This window comes from Vombatus ursinus, unplaced genomic scaffold (assembly GCF_900497805.2).
Source record: "Vombatus ursinus unplaced genomic scaffold, bare-nosed wombat genome assembly UNPS02014811.1, whole genome shotgun sequence".
Taxonomy (NCBI): domain Eukaryota; kingdom Metazoa; phylum Chordata; class Mammalia; order Diprotodontia; family Vombatidae; genus Vombatus; species Vombatus ursinus.
Genome location: NW_020954589.1, coordinates 20,735,495 through 20,756,252, shown reverse-complemented (window position 1 = coordinate 20,756,252; position 20,758 = coordinate 20,735,495). Strand labels below are relative to the sequence as shown.

General features: G+C 46.6%; 1 protein-coding gene across 1 annotated transcript in view; it reads right to left on the bottom strand.

Annotated features, from left to right (window-relative positions):
* Window positions 1–9,010: 9,010 nt before the first annotated feature.
* The window catches only part of LOC114053490 (myoD family inhibitor-like), a 29,330-nt gene continuing 17,582 nt past the window's right edge, over window positions 9,011–20,758 (bottom strand). The window contains exons 3-5 of the mRNA XM_027876593.1: window positions 16,900–17,073; window positions 13,117–13,365; window positions 9,011–10,232 (exon numbers count right to left, since the gene is read on the bottom strand). Coding sequence (XP_027732394.1) covers window positions 9,976–10,232; window positions 13,117–13,365; window positions 16,900–17,073 — 680 coding nt within the window. The 3' untranslated portion in view covers window positions 9,011–9,975. The remainder of the gene's footprint in view (window positions 10,233–13,116; window positions 13,366–16,899; window positions 17,074–20,758) is intronic.

Sequence of the window (20,758 nt, the reverse complement as noted above, 5' to 3'; positions counted from 1 at the left end):
TGACATTCTACTTCATTCAACATGAAGTCAATTTATGAACAAGAAGTAAATTTATGAACATGTCATCTTTTGACATGGTGCAAGCTGAAAAATCTCAATAACTCCCCCCAAAAGGGCAGCTAGGTAGCTCAGTGAATAGAGCTGTGGCCTTGGAGTGAGGAGGACATGAGTTCAAATCTGGCCTCGGACCAGACATTTGACACTTACTAGCTGCGTGACCCTGGGCAAGTCACTTAACCCCAGTTGCCTTACTCCCAAAAAAATAACTCCTCACAAAGTTTAGACAAATTCCTAGATGACAGATCTGCGTTGTGTTACTAAAGAAGCTAGTGGTATTTAGGGCTCATCCCTCATTTGTGAAGCTTGTGTCAGCAAAGACACCTGTACCTTCACATTTCTTGCCCCTGGGGGAGGTGGGACTTTGGACTGTAGGAACCAGGAGCTGACCTAGGCTGGAGTTTTAATGGGCTTATGTTCTTAATTGTGAGGCATCAGCCAAGAACGGGTGTCAGTTCCATAGCAAAGGCAGGCAAACAGACAGACCCTGGCAAGCATGCTTGGAGAGGTATGTAACAGGGAAGGCCCAACTCCCTCTATACCCTGCACCCCACCCTCCACTGAGGATAGACAGAGGCATGACAGAGCACCAAGACCTCTGGCCTTGAAAACATCAGATTTGGGTTCTACCCTCTACCAGTTGAGCTTTCTTGGGCAAGATACCTACCCCCTCTGAGCCTCAGTCCTCAGGTGGCCTCTAAGATGTCTACCAGCTCTTACATACTTGTAAGTCTATGAGGCTCTGACTTGAGGGAACTTCAGCAAGCACTCTGATTTTCCCCTTCCTGACCTTGGTGGGGAGAGGAAGGTATTTGGAGATGAGGGTGAACAGCAGCCAGCAGCCCATCAAGTCTCGGTATTTCTGGGCCATGTGGAAACAGAGAGATACAATGTTTCTCTACTTCTGAGCAGCCCGAGGGCCTTGTAGTCCCCTTTCCAATTACTTTGCCATCTAAGCCCAAGAACAGTTCTCTCCCCTGGCCTACCTTGGCTGGGATGCAGACATCATCTTACATAATTACGGGCAGTTTACCTTCCCCTGCCCCCAAACATCTCCCCAACTTGTTTCCCTCAATGCCACCCTACCATTCTGTTGTCATTTAACCATTTTAATCGTGTCTGACTCTCTGAGACTCCATTTGGAGTTTCCTTGGCAAAGATACTGGAGTGGTTTGCCATTTCCTTCTCCAGCTCATTTTACAGTTGAGGAAACTGAGGCAAGCAAGGTTAAATGACTTGCCCACAGTCACACAGCTAATAAGTGTCTGAGGCCAGATTTGAATTCAATAAGATGAGTCTTCCTGACTTCAGGCCCAGCACTGTATCCACTGTGCCCCTACCTTCCCACGTAGGCCCAATTTCCTACCCTTCAAGTCACTCTTTGGTATTCAGCAACAGAGGTGGGAACAATATTTCCAGAAGGTCCCAGTGAAAATGCCCTAGGAAGTAAATGGAATCCAGGGAAGTTATTTCTCTCACATGAACACACTGACAGAAATTAGGTTAAGTAGATGAGAAGTCATGGAATGTTATAGCTGGGAAAGACCTTAGATTTTATCTAATCTAATCCTCTGACTCTCCCCATTTTACAGATGGAAAAACTGAGATGGAGAGAGGAGAAATCATTTACCCTAGTGGAGTTAATGGCAGAGACAGGATTAAAATCCAAATCTCCTGACTCTATGGCTAGTATTCTCCCCACTATACCATATTGCCTTCTTTGCGAGAAAGGAGGCAGTGGAGGAAGAAGGGTTACAGAGATTGAGACTACAAAGGTCATAAAATCATCAAATGTTAGAGCTCAAAGAAAATTTGGAGATTATCTGATCCATCTGCCTCCTGGTACAGGTGAGGAAGCAGTTTCAAAGAGGCAACGTTGCAGAATCACAGAGCACAGAGCAGGAAGAGAGCTAAGTCTAGTCTCCTCCTATTACACCTAAGGAAAGTGGCAATGACTTACCCAACATCACACAGCTAAGGTATAAGAGGCGTGCTGGTTGTTACCTCATAAAGCAAAAGATAAGTCCTTGAGCAGAGGTGGGGGGATGGGTGGAGAAAGGAAGGTCTAGAACAGGGGTTCTTAACTAGGGATTCATAGACTTTTTTTTTTAATGTACTTTGAGAACTCCATTTTAAAACAATTGCTTTACTTTGTAACGCCATGTATTTTAATCTATGCATTTAAAAATATTACTTTGAGAAAGGGTCCGTAGACTTCACTACACTGGCAAAGGGGGTCCATGCCACAAAAAGATTAGGAATTTCTGGTCTAGAGCACAGGTGGCTGCCTAGATGGAAGGAGGGGCAACTCAGGAGTTCTGGGAAGGGAGACATCATTTGGCTGCTGGGAACCTGGAAGAGAAAGATGATTCTGAAAGATGAGGGGCCAAAGACAAGTTTCCCTGTTCACTGGTTTGCCCAAGGCAAACTCTGTGGATGGGGCAGGGGTGAGGCAGAACATGTCTTCCAAAGGTCACTTTGAATGCAAGCACAGAGGGGATGGTACATCAGTCTTTCTAACCTCATCTCCACACAAACAAGGACCTTCAGTAACATCATTCTGCATGTGAAAGATGCCATTACCTCCCCTGCCCTCACCTTGCATTAACTCCTCACCCTCCCTTCTCTAGACACAACTCACTTCACCTTACCACACCCACTATATAAACTCAAAGGAAAAAACACAGCTGAGCAGGCAAAGCTGGATCATTCCGTGTTGGCGGTGGGTGTTGCTCCTTGGGCATTTGTGAGAAATGTTTAGTAATCTCTAGGTCTCTTCTATGGTTCAGCCGTATGTTTCTTTTTTTTTATTCTTTTTTTTTTTTTAGGCAGTTGGGGTTAAGTGACTTGCCCAGGGTCACATAGCTAGTAAGTGTCAAGTGTTTGGTCTAAGGTTGAATTTGAACTCAGGTCCTCCTGACTTCAGGGCCTGTGCTCTATCCACTGCGGCACCTAGCTGCCCCCCCCCCAGCTGTATGTTTCTTTTGTTGTTGAGTCCTTTCAGACGTGTCTGACTCTTTGTGACCCCATCTGTGGTTTTCTTGGCAAAGATACTAGAGTAATTTGTTATTTCCTTCTCCAGCTCATTTTACAGATGAGGAAACTGAAGCAAACAGGGTTAAATAACTTGCCCAGGGTCACAAAGCGAGACAGTATCTGAGGTCACATTTGAACTCAAGAAGATGAGTCTTTCTGACTTCAGGCCTGGCCCTGTATTCATTAGACCACCCAGCTAGTCCAAATTCCCTTCCTTGCTCCCAAAACCTGCTCTAAACTCTTCCAAGAAGCCTTCCTGGATGAGATCCCTCCCTGCTTCCTTTATTGTCTTAATAAGTTTCTCCCCATTGGATTGGGAGCTCACCCAGGGCTAAGGCTGTCCCAAGGCAAGGTCCAAAGCTCCTTCTTCTTTTGAATCTCCCCAAAAGATCCAGTAGAGAGCTACAGGACCCAGGGAGCACATTACTGTTCTTGACTTCTGCTGTGTGTGTGTGTGTGTGTGTGTGTGTGTTCCTTGTCAGCCCCTCTGTATTAGATGCCCAGTCCTGGCCAGAGCTTCAAGGGTTACTTAAAAATGTGTGTTGCAGATTGGTTCTGGGATTGTTAATGCATACTGTAAAGCGCAGTGGGTGTTCCCTGGTAAGGTTGAGGCTCTATGCATGCATGTTATATCCCTGAAATATAATTAGCATTTGGTTATGAATGTCTGTGAGCTCTTGAATTATACTACTGCTTACTCACGTACCTGGGAGTTTGTGAATGTCTGTGTGAACATTTGCGAAATCCCAGCTAGTTATGGCACAGTGGATAGAGGACAGGGCCTGGAGTCAGGAAGACCTGAGTTCAATTCTGGCTTCAGACACCTACTAGCCATGTGACCTTAGACAAGTCACTTAACCCTATTTGCCTCATCTATAAAATGATCTGGAGAAGGAAATGGCAAACCACTCCAGTATCTTTGCCAAGAAAATCTCAAATCGGGTCAGACACAACTGAAAAACGACTCAACAATGACAGCTAGTTATGTGACCCTGGGCAGGCTAACTTCTCTGAACCTCAGTTAACCTTATCTGTAAAATGGAAGCAGTCATACTTTGACCACATACCTCATAGATTTCTTGTGAGGAAAGCACAATGTAAATGTGAGCTGTGATGATGTTGATGATGTTAGTATGAGTGTCTGTGTGTTGGAGTATATTTATATAAATGACAGTGTCTGTGTGAGCTCATGGATTTGAGGACAGGGGGCCTGAGCCTGAATCCTAGTTTGTCCAACTTACTGCTGAGATGAGCTTTCAGAGAACCATTTAACTTCTTTGAATCCCAGCTTCATCATCTGTAAAGTGAAGTAGTTACATTAAATGATCTCTTAAGGTCCCTTCCGGCCCTCACATTCTTTACCCTGTGTCCCAAGGTTCCTTCCAGCTCAGACATTCTATGGCTCCATGGGGCATCTTTATGTATGAGTGTCTTTCTGGTGTTTGTGGACATGAGCGTACTCCTTTGGGATTTCAGTCTTTTTTCTATTCTCCAAGAGTCTTCTGTGACTCAGTCCTGTTTCTAACTTTTTCTTTGTGCAAATGTATGTATGATTGTGTGTATGTGTGTTCACTGGGTCCTATCCCCTAGTGAGTCCCCTTAATCGCAGCCAGCCTCTCTCCCCTCCCCTTTCTGGTCTCTCTGGTTTCAGCCACCATCCTAAAGAAAACAGCTCTGAGTCTGCAGCAGGAAATCACTATTTGGGCTGCAGAGGTGCCTCTTCCTGAGGCTGAGCTCTAAGCAAAGGCCCGCCCCCACCTCACAACTCCTCTCTAAGCATCAGGCTTGGGGCTGGGACCCCAGTGACCTCCTTGCTGACCTCAAGTGGACCTGAAGGTCACATATCAGCTTGAAGAACAGATCTTTCTATCCTTATGCCCATTAGGCTCCCAAAGAGGGGGGAGCCCCAGTTTTAGCTGTGAGGTCAGCAAAAAAAGTGGGAGGGGGAGATGAGCCCCAGAGTTCCTTGGACGCCACTGCCTCATTCAGGCAGCTAGGTGGTGCAGTGACGGAATGAGGGACCTGGAATCAGGAAGATCTGAATTCAAGGCTGAACACAGATCCTTACTAACTTGGGGACTGGGCAAGTCACTTAACCTTTGTCTGCCTCCGTTTGCTCAACTGTAAAATGAGGACAATAATAGCATTTATCTTGCAGGGTTGTTGTGAGGATCAAATGAGATAATATTTACAAAATTCCTGGCACATAGTAGGTGCTTAATAAATGCTTATCCTTCTTCTCTCTCCCACCCATCCACATGGAAGCAGGAAATAGTATGCGGTGAAACTGAATGAATGCTTGGGTGGGAGTTAGGAGACGTGGTTTCAGGTCCTCATTCTGTCAATAACTCGTTACATGACCATGGGTGAGTCCTCTCTGGACCTCAATGGCCTCATCCACATTTTGTTGTTTGGTCATTTCAGTCATGTCTGACTTTTTGTGACCCCATTTGGGGCTTTCTTGGCAAAGATACCAGAGTGGTTTGCCATTTCCTTCTCCAGTTCATTTTACAGATGAGGAAACTGAGGCAAACAGGGTTAAGTTACTTGCCCAGGGTCACAAAGTTAATAAGTATCTGAGACTGGATTTGAACTCAGGTCCTCCTGGCACTCTACCCACTGCACCACTCAGCTGCCTCTCTCATCTGTATAACCAGACCATTAGACTAGATCAAGGATTCTAAACATGGGGTCTATGCTCTTGATTTGTAAAATATTTTGATAATTATATGACTATATAATTGGTTTCATTTGTATTTTATTTTCTGCACTGAAAAAATATCCTGAGAAGGGGTCTCTAGGCTTCACCAAGTTGTCAAAGGGCACAAAAAAGGGTTAGGTATCTTATGGTCTAGGGCTCATTCTAGCTCTAGGATTCTAGGATACTGTGTTTGGCTCTGGAGGCTGAAAATTTTTCCTTTGAGACTTGAGGAGGCTGGGGAATCCTTTTCTCTAACACAGCATGCCCTCTCATCTGCATTCTCATCCCTCTCATCTTATTCTACTGCATGACATCTCTTTAGAGACTGTATAGACCCCATGTATCTAAATCCTATTCATTCATTCACTCACTCACTCATTCATTCATTCCATAAATATACATGAAAGTCTTCATTGTGTTACATCATACGCTAGGCATGGAGGATACTTCGATGGATATGGCAAAGACTCTGCTCTCAAGGGGCATACAATCCAATAAGGAGGGAAAGAAATGTACAAATATCTCTGTTGCAAGAAAGAGTTGGATAAAGGGAGACAACATGCTATAGTGGGGAAGAAAAACAGGCTCTCGACCTGTCAGAAGACCTTTATTCAAATCCCATGTTCAATACTACTTGGGTGACCTTGGGCAAATCACTTAACCTCAGTTTCCTCATCTGTAAAATGAGTGCATCAGACATCATGTCCTCCGAGCTCTAAATCTATGATCCTAAGTCACTTAACCTCCCTGGGCCTCAGTTTCTTCATCTGTGAAATGAGGAGGTTGCTAGCTTCTGAGGTCCCTGCCAGCTCTCAATGGAGGCTCCAACAGATTGTGAGGTCCTTGAGAGCTGTCTTCTACCTTTCTTTGTATCCCCAGCACTTAGTGATTGGCACACAGTAAGTGCTTAATGTTTACTCACTGGCTGAGGATGACCTTATACTTTCGAAGGAGAAGTCCGCAAAGTGCTATGACAAATAGAAGGAAGGAGAGATCACTTGGGGCAAGTCTGGCAGACAGGGCAGGGAGAGTAATCAGGAAAGGCATCATGACTGAGATGGACCTTGAAAAAAGGAAGGATTCTGATAGAGATAAGGAGTCTAATCTCAAAAGCGGATTGGCTTCAGCAAATAGTGATCAGAGACAGTAGAATGAGAAAAAGAACAGTTCAGTTTGACTGAAGCATAGAACATATGAAGGAAAGTAGTGCATCAGATTATGGAGGGCCTTGAATGCCAAGAACAAGAATTGTTACTATATTCGGTAGGCATATGGAGTCACTGACAGGTTTTGAGTAAAGGAATGGTGTGATCAGAACCATGGCATCTTCCCAATGTTTGTTGTGGAGGCAGCAACATGAGGGATGGATTTGGAAGGGTAGACTAGTTTGGGAACTCTGGTTAGGGAAGAAGGGAAGGGAATATGAATTTATGTAGTGTCTATGTTGTTCCAGGCACTGTGCTAAGTACTTTTTACAAATATTACCACATTTGATTTTCACAACAACCCTGGGAGATAGGTGCTATTATTATCCCCATTTTACAGTTGAGAAAACTGAGGCAGATAGCGGTTAAGTGACTTGTCCAGGGTCATCCAGCTAGGAAGTGTTTGAGGCTGAATCCCTGAGCCAGATTAGTCTAGGTGAACTAGACTAGTCTAGGTGAACTAGACTAGTAAATGTAAACTCTTGGAGGTTTGGTTTGGTTTTGTACCCCAGGATCTACCTTAGTGCTTTGCACATGGTTGGCACTTAACAAAAGCTTTTTCATTTTAATTTAGTTGAAAAAGGGTCTGGACCAAAGTGGGCAGTGGGAGTTGAGAGAAATCAGAAGAGTAAGGCCTGGTTCAAACCCACCTCTTTTTTTGGGGGGGGGCAATAGGGTTAAATGACTTGCCCAGGGTCACACAGCTAGTAAGTGTTATGTATCTGAGGCTGGATTTGAACTCAGGTCCTCCTGAATCCAGGGCCGGTGCTCTATCCACTGCACCACCTAGCTGCGCCCAAATCCACCTCTTTTGTAAAGCCTTGTCTGTTTATCCTTGTTCACACTAATTCCTACCTTACCTGAGCTTCCCCACTGCCAGAATCAATGTAAAGTTTATGTTTTCTCTAATTATTTTATATGTTAGTCCTGTCTCTTGAGTTAGATTATAAGCTACTTGAGGGAGCCCACATTTCTGCTTCTCTGAATCCCCCTTCCCACCCTCCCCTGCTCCCCACACAGGGCCTACCTCAGTGTTGGACAGAGTCAGTGACGGTTGTCTTCGGTATGTGGGTCCTCCTTCCTCAGCTTTCTCTTTTCCAGGTTCAACAGTTCCTATTCTTTTTACTTTTGTCAGAGCTAACTCACCTACCAGGCCCTGGTTATCACTCAAGGGACAGGCCCTTCTGGGTTCAGACGCAGGACACTGTCCAGGGTGGATCTCTCTCCATCATTAAAAAAGATCACCTCCCCGGCTCTTGTTGGGGATCTTCTAAAAGGGGAGAGGGTGGGGATTTTTCAGAATTTCCACTCCCAGACGTACCATCACACCCAGCCCTCTTCCTCCTCGATCCCAACCCCAGTCAGGGACAGGGGCTGGTTAGATTGCCAGCCTAGGGCCTTAGAGAGTGTGCCAAGGCAGGGGTCATCCATGTCCCTAGGCACCATTCCCCTGCTGGCACGGGAATTGCTTCTTGCCTTGGAAGAAGGCATCCTAGGGAACAGGCTCTGAAAAGTCAGAGTCAGCAGGACATTAATTAATTGAAACCGAACACATCTGTTGTTAATTAATTTCCACGCCAGGGGTTAACTCCTTCCTCCCAGACCCCTGAATGTCTCCTGCAGCCAGGCCCATTCAGAACTATTACTTTTTGTGGGAGAACAGAAAAGGGCCATGGGCATCCAGCCCTCTGGTCTCCCATACCCACCCCTAAGAGAGTGACATAGAATTGGGATGGGCGTGTTGGGCGCTCTAAGAAATGGGCCATCTTGTCTGTTTTGCAAATAGAGTCCTGATCTTGGAGTCAGGAAACCTAGGTTAGGTTCCAATTCTGCAGCTTCCTAGCTCTGTGACATTGGGCAAGACTTAGTTTTCTCATCTGTAAAATAAAGGAGTTGGGTTTAATAATCTCTCATTCCCCTTCTAGCTCCACAGATCTGGCTCTAGAATGATACACTAGGGAAATGTGAAACAGCAAAGATATTTATTTACAGCAACTAACAGGCCTGACCCTCCCCACCATTTCCCTCCCACCACCCATTCCAGTCTCTTCCACGTGGTTCCTCACCCCACCCTTTCCACTGTATTCTCTCTACACACACCCAATCTCTAGGCTTTGCCTTACTCTCCTAGGTCATTATTCAGGTTCACATCCTAGGAAAGCCCAGGAGAAGGGAAAGAGAAAACAGGGGAAGAGGGGATGGGCATGAGAACCCCAATTGAAGTGTCTCTTTTTTTCTTCACATTTAGCTGCCCCAGAGGCTAGGACAGAGTCAGAGAGGGGCTAGGGGTGGTGAAAGGTAGAGAAATTCAGGACTCCTTTCTGTCCCTTCTTTCTTCTCTACCATCTTCAATCCAGGTCCATCCAGCTCACATTCTAGGGAGCCCCACCTAACCCCCAGTTCCTCAACCCAAGAATATTGTTGGCTGGCAGGGTCCCTTCCTCCCCAAGGCTCCTCTCCCTTGACTTTCACAGTGTACTGAAGCCTGGTCCTGAGGATTCCAACACAGGAAGCCAGGTCTTGGCCTACCTCCAGCGTACGGTCCTTTCTAGAATTTCTCCTCAGTTATGCTGGTGCAGGGGCAGAGGACAGGCCCCTAAGACCTTAGACTAATAAATACTTATTGATTGATTCACTAATTATCTGGGACCTCTGGGTCTCTAAGTCTGTCACCACGTGGGATGCTCCCATATCAGGGCTCCTTGCTTAGTCCAGGGTGCTGGGGGTTGAGGAGGAAGGGGTGGGGGAAAGGGGACAGCTATGGTGCCCCCCTGTATCTCTTTCCTCCACTGGCTCTTAACTAGAGCTGTCTCTTCTCACCATGCCAATCTGTAGCTCAAGTCAGCCCCAATCGAATGCTTGGCAAGGAGGCAGTTTGATTTGGAGTGGGGAGTGAGGGGGGGTGGCAGCTTGAGCTGGGAGCCAGCCCTCCCTCCAGGCTCCCCTCTCCCCCAGCACCTCTCCTGGGGCTAGGGGCTAAGAGGAGAAGCAAAGCCCACAACATTCCATGCAGATCTCCAGGCAGTCGGCCGACTCGCAGCAGGCGTCAATGATCCCACAGTCCATGTCACAGGGCAGGTCGCAGTCAGCACATTCCCCCGACCCTCCGCAGCAGCAGCAGCAGATGCAGGAGTCCTCGGAGCATGAGCCGCACGTGGCACAGTCCAAGACAATGTTGCACAGCGTTAAGAACTCGCAAAACAGGCAGGAGAGGATGCAATGTACACAGCAATCTGGTGAGGACAAGGAACAAAAGAGTGAGAAGGAAACGGAAATAGTGGAAGCGCTGTGAATAAAATGCTAGAGTCTAAGATCTGGAGCTGCGGGGCACCTTTTAGCTTGTCTAATCTAATCCCCTCATTCTACAGATGAGGAAACTGAGGCCCAGAGAAACAAAATCATTTGCCTAAAGTCACACCCATAGCATATGGTAGAGATGGGATTTAAACCCAGACCCTCAGATTCTAGGGTCAGCTAGATGGTATAGCAGATAGAGTGCCAGGCCTGGAGTCAGGGAGTCCCCATCTTCCTGAGTTCAAATCCAGCCTCAGACACTTACTAGCTGTGACCCTGGGTAAGTTACTTAACCCTGTTTGCCTCAGTTTCCTCATCTGTAAAATGAGCTGGAGAAGGAAATGGCAAACCACTCCTATATCTTTGCCAAGAAACCCCCAAATGGGGTCTGGAAAAGTCAGAGATGAGCGAACAACAACTTCTGCCTCAAAATCCAACTCTCTTTCCCCTGTATCATCCTGCTTCCCAATTCTAGACTCAGAAATCCTGAGACGGGACCTTAGGAGTCAGCTAGTCTAACTCTTTCTTTTTATAGGAAGCTGATGCCCAGAGAGGGGAGGCGGTTTACATAAAGCCACCCAGTAGGTCAGTAGTAAAGCCAGTAGCAGAAAACTCAGGCTTCCTTGGCAGAGCAAGAGCTAATAATTTTGGGAAGCAGAACAAAGCTTCAAACAACACAGCCGGAGTAAACAGCATAAAATGTGTCCTCAAATCAACTTTTAAAAACTAAGTTAGTTGATTGGAAAGGTAGAAACCCTAGAAACTCTTCAGGAGTGAGGATAGAGGGGAGCAGGCTGGGGCTGGTTCTGAGCTCCCTTTGGTTTTAAGGACACCAGGGGAGGGATTATCATTTAATGGCTTCTTATTTTAATTTATTGTTCTTATTAATCTGAGGACACAATTAGATGAATCTGCTCTCATTTCAGAGTGCTATCAGGGCCCTCTAAATTTTGGTGCCCTGGGGAAAAATCCCAGTCACCTCACCCTAGTTCCAGCTTGGCTCCTGACTCCTGGCTCAGTGCTCTTTCCACTACCCTGGGCTAAATCTTTCTCAGGATAGCCACTGGATTTCTGCACTTGAGAGAGCTGGTTGTTCAAAGGAGTCCTACAAAGAGTACTCCTACAAAGCAAATGACTGATTTTTTCTGAAGTCCAGCTGCACTTACATTCTGCTACTGGGCCACACATTCAGCATTTGATTCCATACTGCTTTGTATTGTTCTTTGATGATTTTTCTCCTATTTATCTTGTTTCCCAATTTGTGCGACTCAGTGGGGGTGGCGGTAGAGATAAGCATTTATATAGCGTCTATTATGTTCCAGTTACTGTGTTAAGTATGTTACAAATATTATCTCACTGGATCCTATTAACAACTCTGCAGGATGAGTGCTATTGTTATCCTCATTTTACATTTGAAGAAACTGATACAGGCAGAGATGAAATGATTTGCCCAGGGTCACACAGCTAGTAGTAGTAATAATAGTAATAATAAGTAATATTTATATAGCACCACTGTGCTAAGTACTTTACAATTATCATCTCATTTGACCCTCCCAACCCTGGGAGGTTAGAGGTGCTATTATTATGCCTATTTTACGGATGAGGAAACTGAAACAGGCAGAGATTAAGTGACTTGCCCAGGGTCACAGAGCTAGTAAGTATCTGAGTCCAAATTTGAACTCAGATCTTCCTGACTACAGGCCCATCATTCTATCCACTGAGCCACCAGTTGCCTCAAGGGCAAGGAACCAAATCTTCTGCTTTTCCCAGACCCCCACAGGACTGGGCACACAATAAAATGTTGGTTTACTGATTCCATATTTCCACTTGACTTCAGGTGGAGTACACTGATAAGAAGAGGGTGACAGAATCATAGGGTCAGAGTTCTTAAACCAGAAAGAACCTCAGAGATTATTGTCCAACCCCCTCATTTTACAGATAAGGAAACTGAGACCCAAGGAGGTTAAGAGACTTTCACAAGGTCATATGGATGGTAAGTAACAGAGCTATATTTGAACTCAAGTACTTACTATGAGGGGCAGGGATAGACCTGAAGTCAGGAAGACTCATCTTCCTGAGTTCAAATCTGGCCTCGGACACTTACTGTATGACCCTAGGCAAGTCACTTAACCCTGTTTGCCTTAGTTACCTCATCTGTCAAATGAGCTAGAGAAGGAAATGGCAAACCATTCCAGTATCTTTGCCAAGAAAATTCCAAATGGGGTCACAAAGAATGGGCCATGACTAAAAACAACTGAACAACAACAAAACTTTCTATGATTCCAAATCCAATTTTCATTATGGTATATAGTATTTAAAGCTCAAGGCCTTAGGACACACTTAGTAAAATGCCTCCCTCCCATTTTTACAGAGGATGCTACTAAAGATCAGAGAGGGCACGTGACTTATCCAGGGCCACACAGTAAAGATCAAATTGAAATCAGTTCTACAAATCCACTACTCTTTTCCATAAACTTTACTGGATCAGAAAACCTATTCCCGGTGGCTCTGGTTATACTGTAATGACAGTGACGTAATTGGGGTGGAAGGGCACCCTTCCCAAGCACTCAATTTCTTTTTTTTTTTTTTGGTGAGGCAATTGGGATTAAGTGACTTGCCCAGGGCCACACAGCTAGTAAGTGTCAAGTGTCTGAGGTCAGATTTGAACTTAGGTTCTCCTGACTCCAAGGCTGGAGTTTCATCCACTGAGCCACCTAGCTGCCCCTCCAAGCACCCAGTTTCAAGCAATTGGATACATAGAGTGCCATGATTTACCTTTTCTGAAAGAGTTTTGGAGTAAGATTTTTCTTGTTTTGTTCTTACCTTCCTGAGCCTCAATGGGGATCTGGGAAGCCGATGATTTTGTGCTCCCTTTGCTTTTCTTGCTGCCCTGGCTGGCGAATGATGAGTGTGGCTGCAGCTTCCGGTGGGCTTTGGGGCCACCCAGTGTGCCGTTCCCTGACCTCTTGGGGCCAGCCGCTTCCAGGGAATGGCCAGCACCATTGGGCAATAGCGGGGTAAAGCTGGAGGGCCCAGGAAGTCCCCTTGGGGAGGGAAGCCCCTGAGGCTGGCCTGGGAAGAGAAGGAAAAAGGGAAGGGGCTAGGGAGCCTCCAGGAGCCCCCATGGGCCCAGGATGCCAGATTAGTCCCCAGGAGAGTCTTCTTACTTAGAAGTCATAAGTTCATAAAATCATAGATGCCTAGAATATCAGAATATGGATAGACCTTGTGATATAGACTGTCCAAACTCAGAACCTTAGAACACAGAATGTTTAAACAGAACACGATGTCAGAGTTGGAAGGAACACAGAATGTCAGAGCTTAGACAGACCTTAGGATATAGAATGTTCAACTGCAGAGTAGTAGAACTAGAAAGGGCCTTAGAACATAGAATGTTTAAACACAGAATGTTAGAATGGGAAGGGACCTTAGATCACAGAATGTTAGAACCCAAAACACAGCATGTCAGAGCTTGGACAGACCTTAGGATAGAGAATATTTGAACGGAATATCAGAACTAGAAAGAAACTTAGAACATAGAATGTTTAAACACAGAATGTTAGCATGGGAAAGGACCTTAGAACACAGAATGTTAAAATACAAAACACAGAATGTCTGAGCTTAGAGGGACCCTTAAACATAAAGAATGTTTAAACACAGAACAGAGAATGGGAGGGACTTCAGAGACCATAGTCTAAGCTGTTCATTTTACAGAAGAGAAACATGAAGTCCACAAGAGTTTCTGATTGGCCCCAAATCTCAAGGTGAGTTTTCCGCAGAGTTTGGACTATGACCCAGGTCTCACGACTCTGGTCTAGTGCTCTTTGCACTATGCCAAGCTGCCTCATTCCCAGGGATGACTGGCTATTTGGGGTAGAGGAGATAAGATAATCCACCCTTGTAGTTTTAAGTATTGTGTATTTGGAAAGTACACTGACCCTCCTAGACTATGTCCCTGAGATTGACCCTCATTTCTTGGGACCACAGCTTCCCTATCCTGCTCAGAGACTTATTTTCTCCCCTGAGAAGGAGAGAAAAAGATCTGAGTTCTCAGAGGGCAGTGGGGAGGAATAGGCACGGAAGCAGTTAACCAGCAGCTCCTCCCTGCCCCCCAACCCCAGCCATTTCTGCCCTTCACGTGATGGGGGGGGGAGTTATTGGAAACATCTGTTTGGAGAGGAATGTCCTTCCCACCTTCTCTTCCCCAGCCTCCCTAGAACCTAGGGCAGGGGTGTGGCCCTCTAGGTCCTCAAGTGCAGCCCTTTGACTGAATCCAAACTTCACAGAACAAATTCCCTTAATAAAAGGATTTGTTTTGTAAAATTTCGACTTAGTTAAAAGGCTGCACCTGAGGACCTAGAAGGCCACAGGTTCCTCACCCCTGACCTAGGGGCTGTCCCCATACTCACTCTCTCTCTCTCTCTCTCTCTCTCTCTCTCTCTCTCTCTCTCTCTCTCTCTCTCTCTCTCCCCTCCTCTCTTTCTCTCCTTCTCTGCTCCCTCTTGAACCTCTCTGCCCTGGCCCAAGACCACAGCCTTAGGTAGCAGCCTACTTTTGATGGAAGGGAGCTTAGGGGGAGACGGAAGAAACGAGCCCACTGAAGTAAGGAACTATTTGGTTGAGTTTCAGGCGCAGGGACTAGATTCTGTGTCAATGGGGCAGGATCTGGTTAAGCTCTGAGAGGTCCCTGAGCCACTAACCCAGCCTCCAGGCTGCTTCTTGTCCCTCCAGCATCCCACCCCACCCTCATGGCACCCACACTTCCCTTGAAGTTAGGGAAACAGTGGTGTCATAGTTGGGGGCTGGAGGCTGCTCAGAGCTCCCAGATCTCTGCAAAGACTTCCTTAGTCCTGGGGCAGGCAACCCCCTTCCCTCCAGTCACTTACAAACTTGGGAACCTGGAAATCTGTCCTGCCTGAAGACACAGGACAGATGGCTACTTAGGTGATTGTTGCTTAGCTCCCCAACACCCCCTGTTCTAGAACTCTTTGTTGAAGCCTGTGTTCCTTGCAACTTGGAGCTGGGGCTAAGAAGGAGAGATAGGGACCGAGGGGAGGGGTGCTGGGAGCTAGCTTCCAAAGGCTAAGTCATAGGGGACTGAGAAGTAGTGGTAAGAGATGAGGCAGGGAATAAGGGAAAGGGGGCTAACGAATTCTAATGTGGGGACTAAAGACCAGACTCTAGGGGACAGAAGACTGAGAACCCCAGACAGGAAAACTCTGAAGGGACAGGGGAATAACATATAGATGGCAACAGACAAGAGACTTGAGGCCTGGGGGGAAAGAGGACTGAAGAAAGAAGCCTGGAAAACAGAAGAATGACAGAGATAAGGACCCCAAAACAGGGACAATAGAACAGAAACTAGGGGAGGTGAAGCTAGAAGACAAAGGGCTGGTAGACACTGGAGGAAAATGACACTAAAGACAGGCTTCATGCTGGGTGCTCTTTTGGGGGCTGCCTTAGAGATATATAAATTGGGGAGGAATTACACCATCAGGAGTTCTCAGTCCTGTTCTGGATCCTTTCTATTCCATTCTAGCCACTGTGATGGGAACAGCTACTTCCCAGAGTCCTTGAGGGTTCTCCTATACCCCCTACTCTGCCTCCCACACCACAAATCTCCTTCTTGGAACCAAATGTATATGTGGCCAGGGCCTGGGTGGGAGGAGGTGAGGCTGTGGGAGGGAGACACAGAGGCTGCCTATGCTTTTGGAGGTGGGGATGGGGGACAGGGAGCTGAGTCACAGAGCAAACACCAGAGTCCACTAGACACAAGGGGTATCTGTCTAAATCTGACCCCATGCTATCTTCCCCTATGCCCAGAAAGCTGACTTCTTTCTCCTTTATGTCCACGGGTCATGTTGGGGAGGGAGCAGGGAGAGAGGGCGATAAAACCCCCAGATTTCTAGAATGCAAAACATGGCTCTGGATGGCCTGACCACGCACTCCACCCCCAGCCCCAGGTACAGGGTTGTCTCCAGCCCTTGCCTATCAGGTGCATGGGCTAGATTCAGAATCTTGGAGGGATAGGAATGTCCCTTTTCTACCCCTCCCCTTATTCCTCCTTCTCATGACCTCTCAGAATAGGACAGCAGGGTTTCACTGCTCCTTTATCCCCTAGTTCATTTACAAAGGGAAAGAGCTTATTACATAGTTATATCTATTTTTGTATATTTGAATGTATGCACTGATGTATAAATAGAGTTGTAAATACATTTTTAGAATAGACCTGTGATTTCATTCATATAGAGAATGCTTCTCTATACCAGAAAGATTACCACCTGCGCTGCAATTTATAGTCTTAGGAAATTGTGTCTCAGACAGTATCTGGGGCACTGAGAAGCTAAGTGACCTGCTCAGGGCCACACAAGCTCTATGTATGCATGTATGCATGTGTATATATATGTGCATGTGTACATGCATGCTTATGCATATTTTTGTGAAATATGTGTGTTGGGGAGGGATGTATCCCCAACTAGTCTTTAAGCTCCTTGAAGGCATATACTGTTTTCTGTTCCTCTTATATCCCCCCACTGCAATACACATAAGAGGTACCCCATATGAGTTTGTTGAATTCCTTTGCATCCCTCCCCCCTCTAGACTCACATGTCACAGCTTCTGGAGGGATGGCAGGTTCGGTGCTTTCCAGGGCCTTGGGGGGCCCAGGTCCATTACCCTGGGGCATAGGGGGAGCGTCTTCCTTTAGGAGGCCCTCTTCCAGTGCTGCCTCTGAAAAGCTAGTGGATGGTGCTACCTCCAGTTCGGGCAGGAGAGGTGGAGCTGAGGAGAGAACGCATAACTCAGAAACACTTTCCAGGGGCCCTAGGAGGAGGTGCAGTTTTGTGTCTCCCTTGGGCCCCCCTTGCCCATGGTTGGGGTCCTCACACTGCCATCTTTCCCACTGCTCTCCACCCAACCCTTCCCTGGCTGCCAGCAGCCCCAGCCTCAAAATAGAACGTTCCCAAACCACAATGTGTGTGTTGTGCGGAGGGGGTGAGGGCTGTGGCCCAGAGGAGGGGCCGCAGTCACACAGCAGAGTGAAGAGGAGGGAAAAGCAGAGAGCAACAGGAGAGACCCCAACAGGAAGAGAGACTGAGAGATGAGACAACGTAAGCCCTGGTCGGAGAGGAAGGAGAACCAGCTTCTAATTCTAATTCTGCTGCTTATTGGGTATAACTCAGACAAAATGATCTCCCAAAGCCTCTCTTTCCTCATCTGTAAAATGAAGTACAGGATCAGACAGACCAACAATTCAGAAGAGACAGTGAGACACAGAGAGACTCTAAGACAGACACACAGCAGTCTTTAACCTGGGATCCATGAACTTGACTTTTAAATACATATATACATACATACTCTCTCTCTCTCTATATATATATTTATAACTATCTCACCATGATTAGCTTCTTTTGTAAACCTATGTATTTTAATGCATTTAAAAATGTTATCTTGCGAAGGGGTCCCTAGGCTCCACCAGCCTCCCAAAGGGGTTCAGGACACAAGTTAGGGGCTGAGTGTCCCTGACTAAGAGGATCCCTAGTGTTCTTTCCCCCTCTGAGTCTGTGTCTGAGATAGAAACAGTTATAGAGAGAGAAAGAGAAACTAAAAAGAAGAAAGGACATAACTAGACAAAGATAGAGAATAACAGAGACACAATGCCAAAGAAACAGATGGAGAAGTGTAGAGAAAGAAGACAGGGAGAGAAGGGAACAATCATTTATTAAACATTTGCTGTGTCAGGTACTGTGCTCAGTGATTTACAAATATTATGTCCTTTGAGAATGCAAGAGAGAGAGGATGAGAGACAGATAGTACCTGTGTGATCTTTGTCAAGTCACTTAATTTCCCTGGGCCTCAGTCTCCTCATTTTTTTTAAAAGAGGGGTTTTGGATTAGATGGCCTCTGGGGTCTGTTTCAGCACTGGGTCTATAACCTTGTGGTCTATTCTTTAAGACAGATCAATGAATGGGTGTTGTTTAGACAAAAGGAGACCTGGGAAAGACCTTAGCTTAAAAAGGCCAAGGTCTCCCATTGCATCTGGGGCTATCACCAGTTGTCCTGACCTATGTCTTGCCACTGCACTCCTATGACTCTGGAGAAGACAGTGAGGCTGATGACTCCGCATAGCTCTGCCTCACTTAAATCCAATTCACCCACAAGTCAAGACATCAACCTCCTGATGCCATTCATTGGTCTTCCTCCAGAACAAGGGACAAACAAAAACAACAAGACAGACAAAAGAGATAAAGACACAGAATACAGAAAGGGAAAAAAAAAGAGCAGGAGACACAATGAGAGAAAAAAATCAGAGAGAAATAGAGAAGAGAGACAGAGAGACAGCAAGAGTCAGAGGAGAAAGGAAGTGAGAGAAAAGGGAGAGACAAAGAATGAGAGGGCTTGTAGAAGAACTTGAGCTGCCATCTATAATTATAGAGAATGACCCTCTGTACAGTGGGCAGAAGTGGGAGAAACAGAGCCACCCCCAATCCCACAATTATAGTGATTGGGCCAGAGATTCTTGGAGTGGAACCAGCCTGGAAGGCAGGAGAGAAAAGGGGGCTGATTCCCCACCCCCAGGCACGAGAAAGGCCTCTGAATGGTGACCAGAAGAAGAGGGATCAGGGATTAGGTGGCCAGCAAAGTCAGTGGGACGAAGGGTCGCCACAAGCAGCTAGGATGGAATGGAGCAGCCTGGGTCCCCACCAAAGCAAATCACTAGGGAGCCTCTGAAAACAAGGACTCCCAAAGGGAGCTCTGGAACTCCCCTCCCCATTTCTATGATGGTAGAAGGGAAAGACACACCAAAGCACAGGTTCAGACAGACCCATAGGACAACTCATAGGAGACAGAGTGAAAGACAAAGGCTCTAGGATTAAAAAACAGACCAAGACAGGCAGATGTTGAGTCAGGGATAGAAACTAAATCAGAACAGGCCAGTGGGGATCACATACTTTGCCTACCTACCTCTGACTAGCCTCCAAAAGCAGGGAAAAATGGGCAACAAGAGAAACTGAGGTGGGAAACAGAATCAGGCCACCAGACCCTGGCAATAAAAATCTGCCCCAGCATGTGAGAACAAGTTTCACTGGGGTTTGGTGTTCCTTGCCTGGGAGCAGCTCTTATGTGGTCTGGAGATGTCCTGAGGGGCCCCTGACTGATCCCTGCAGTGTCCCTGGCCTTAATAAAGGCTCCAGTGCCCAATGGAGGGGTAGGTGGTGCCTAGAGCCCAGAGCAAGGCAGGTACAGGCTTGACACGCTCACACCTGCCCAAGGCAAATGACAGTCCTGCCCAGAGATTTGAGAGCTGGGCTAAGGAAGCAGGGTGGGACCTCTGAGCTGGCCAGGCCCCTCTGGGCTGAGAGTGAGCCCATTGGATCTGGGCTTTGCTCCCGGAGCTTAATTCTCTTCTCCTTGACTATAGGGTGGGGGAATATGGGTGGGTGGGAGAAGAGCTCTCTTGCCTCTTATCTTTGGATGTGCTGTCTCTAAAGTGTGAGGTCTGCTCTCTAGGGAGAGGAGGAGAATTTCTCCAATTATTCCTTCAATCCCTCAAGACTTGTTTACCTTTCTTGTAACAGAAAGAGGAGGTAGGAGAGATGGGCAGTATGAGGGAGGGGGGGAGGAAAGCTCAAGAAGCAGTAATAGGCAAGAGAATCAGGAAGGAAAGGGACAAGAGATTCATCATGGAACAGTGGAAAAGGCACTGGCTCTGGGTTCAAATTCCACCTCTGAAGCCTACTACCTGTATAATTGTGGACAACTCATTAACTCCCCAGGCCTTAGTTTCCTCATCTGTAAAATGATAGGATTAAAGGTCCGTTCTACCTTTAGATCTATGATCCTATGAATTGCCAGATAGGAAGGAAAGAAAAGTATGAGAGGTGTACCAGTGTCACCCCAAATACAGTGGCTGGGGTCAAGGGTAGAGATGCCTTTTTTCCATGCTGTCCTATAAAGCAAACTCTTCCAGCCCACATGCTCTTGATCCTGCCCTGTAACACCATGGTTTTTCCCAAAGCCAAGGCAACGGTAAAGCCAGGCCTGGGGTGAGACCTGGCCACAGGGCAGAGGGAGGGCAGCTAGAGCTGGAAACCAGACTGGATGCCATCCAATGAATTTATTTACATTTAGTCTGAAATTAATGCATGAAAGCAACAGGGTCAGAGAAGATGAGCTGAGAGAGACTGAGGAGGGAGCAGGAGAGGGAGGGATGCAGAGAGAGAGGAAGGAGAGGGAGCAGAAGGGAGAAAGGAGAGGAAAGTGAGGAGAAAGGCAAAGGGGAAAGGAAGGGAAGAGAAGGAAAAGAAGGAAAGAAGAGTGAAGTGAGAGGGGCAAGGAGAAAAGAAGATGGAAGGAGAAAGGAAAAAGGGAAGAGTAAAAGGGGAGAGGAAAGGAGAAAAGGAAGAAAGAGAAAGGGGGAGTGAAGGATGAGAGGCAAGGAGGAGAGAGAAAGGAAGAAAGGTCA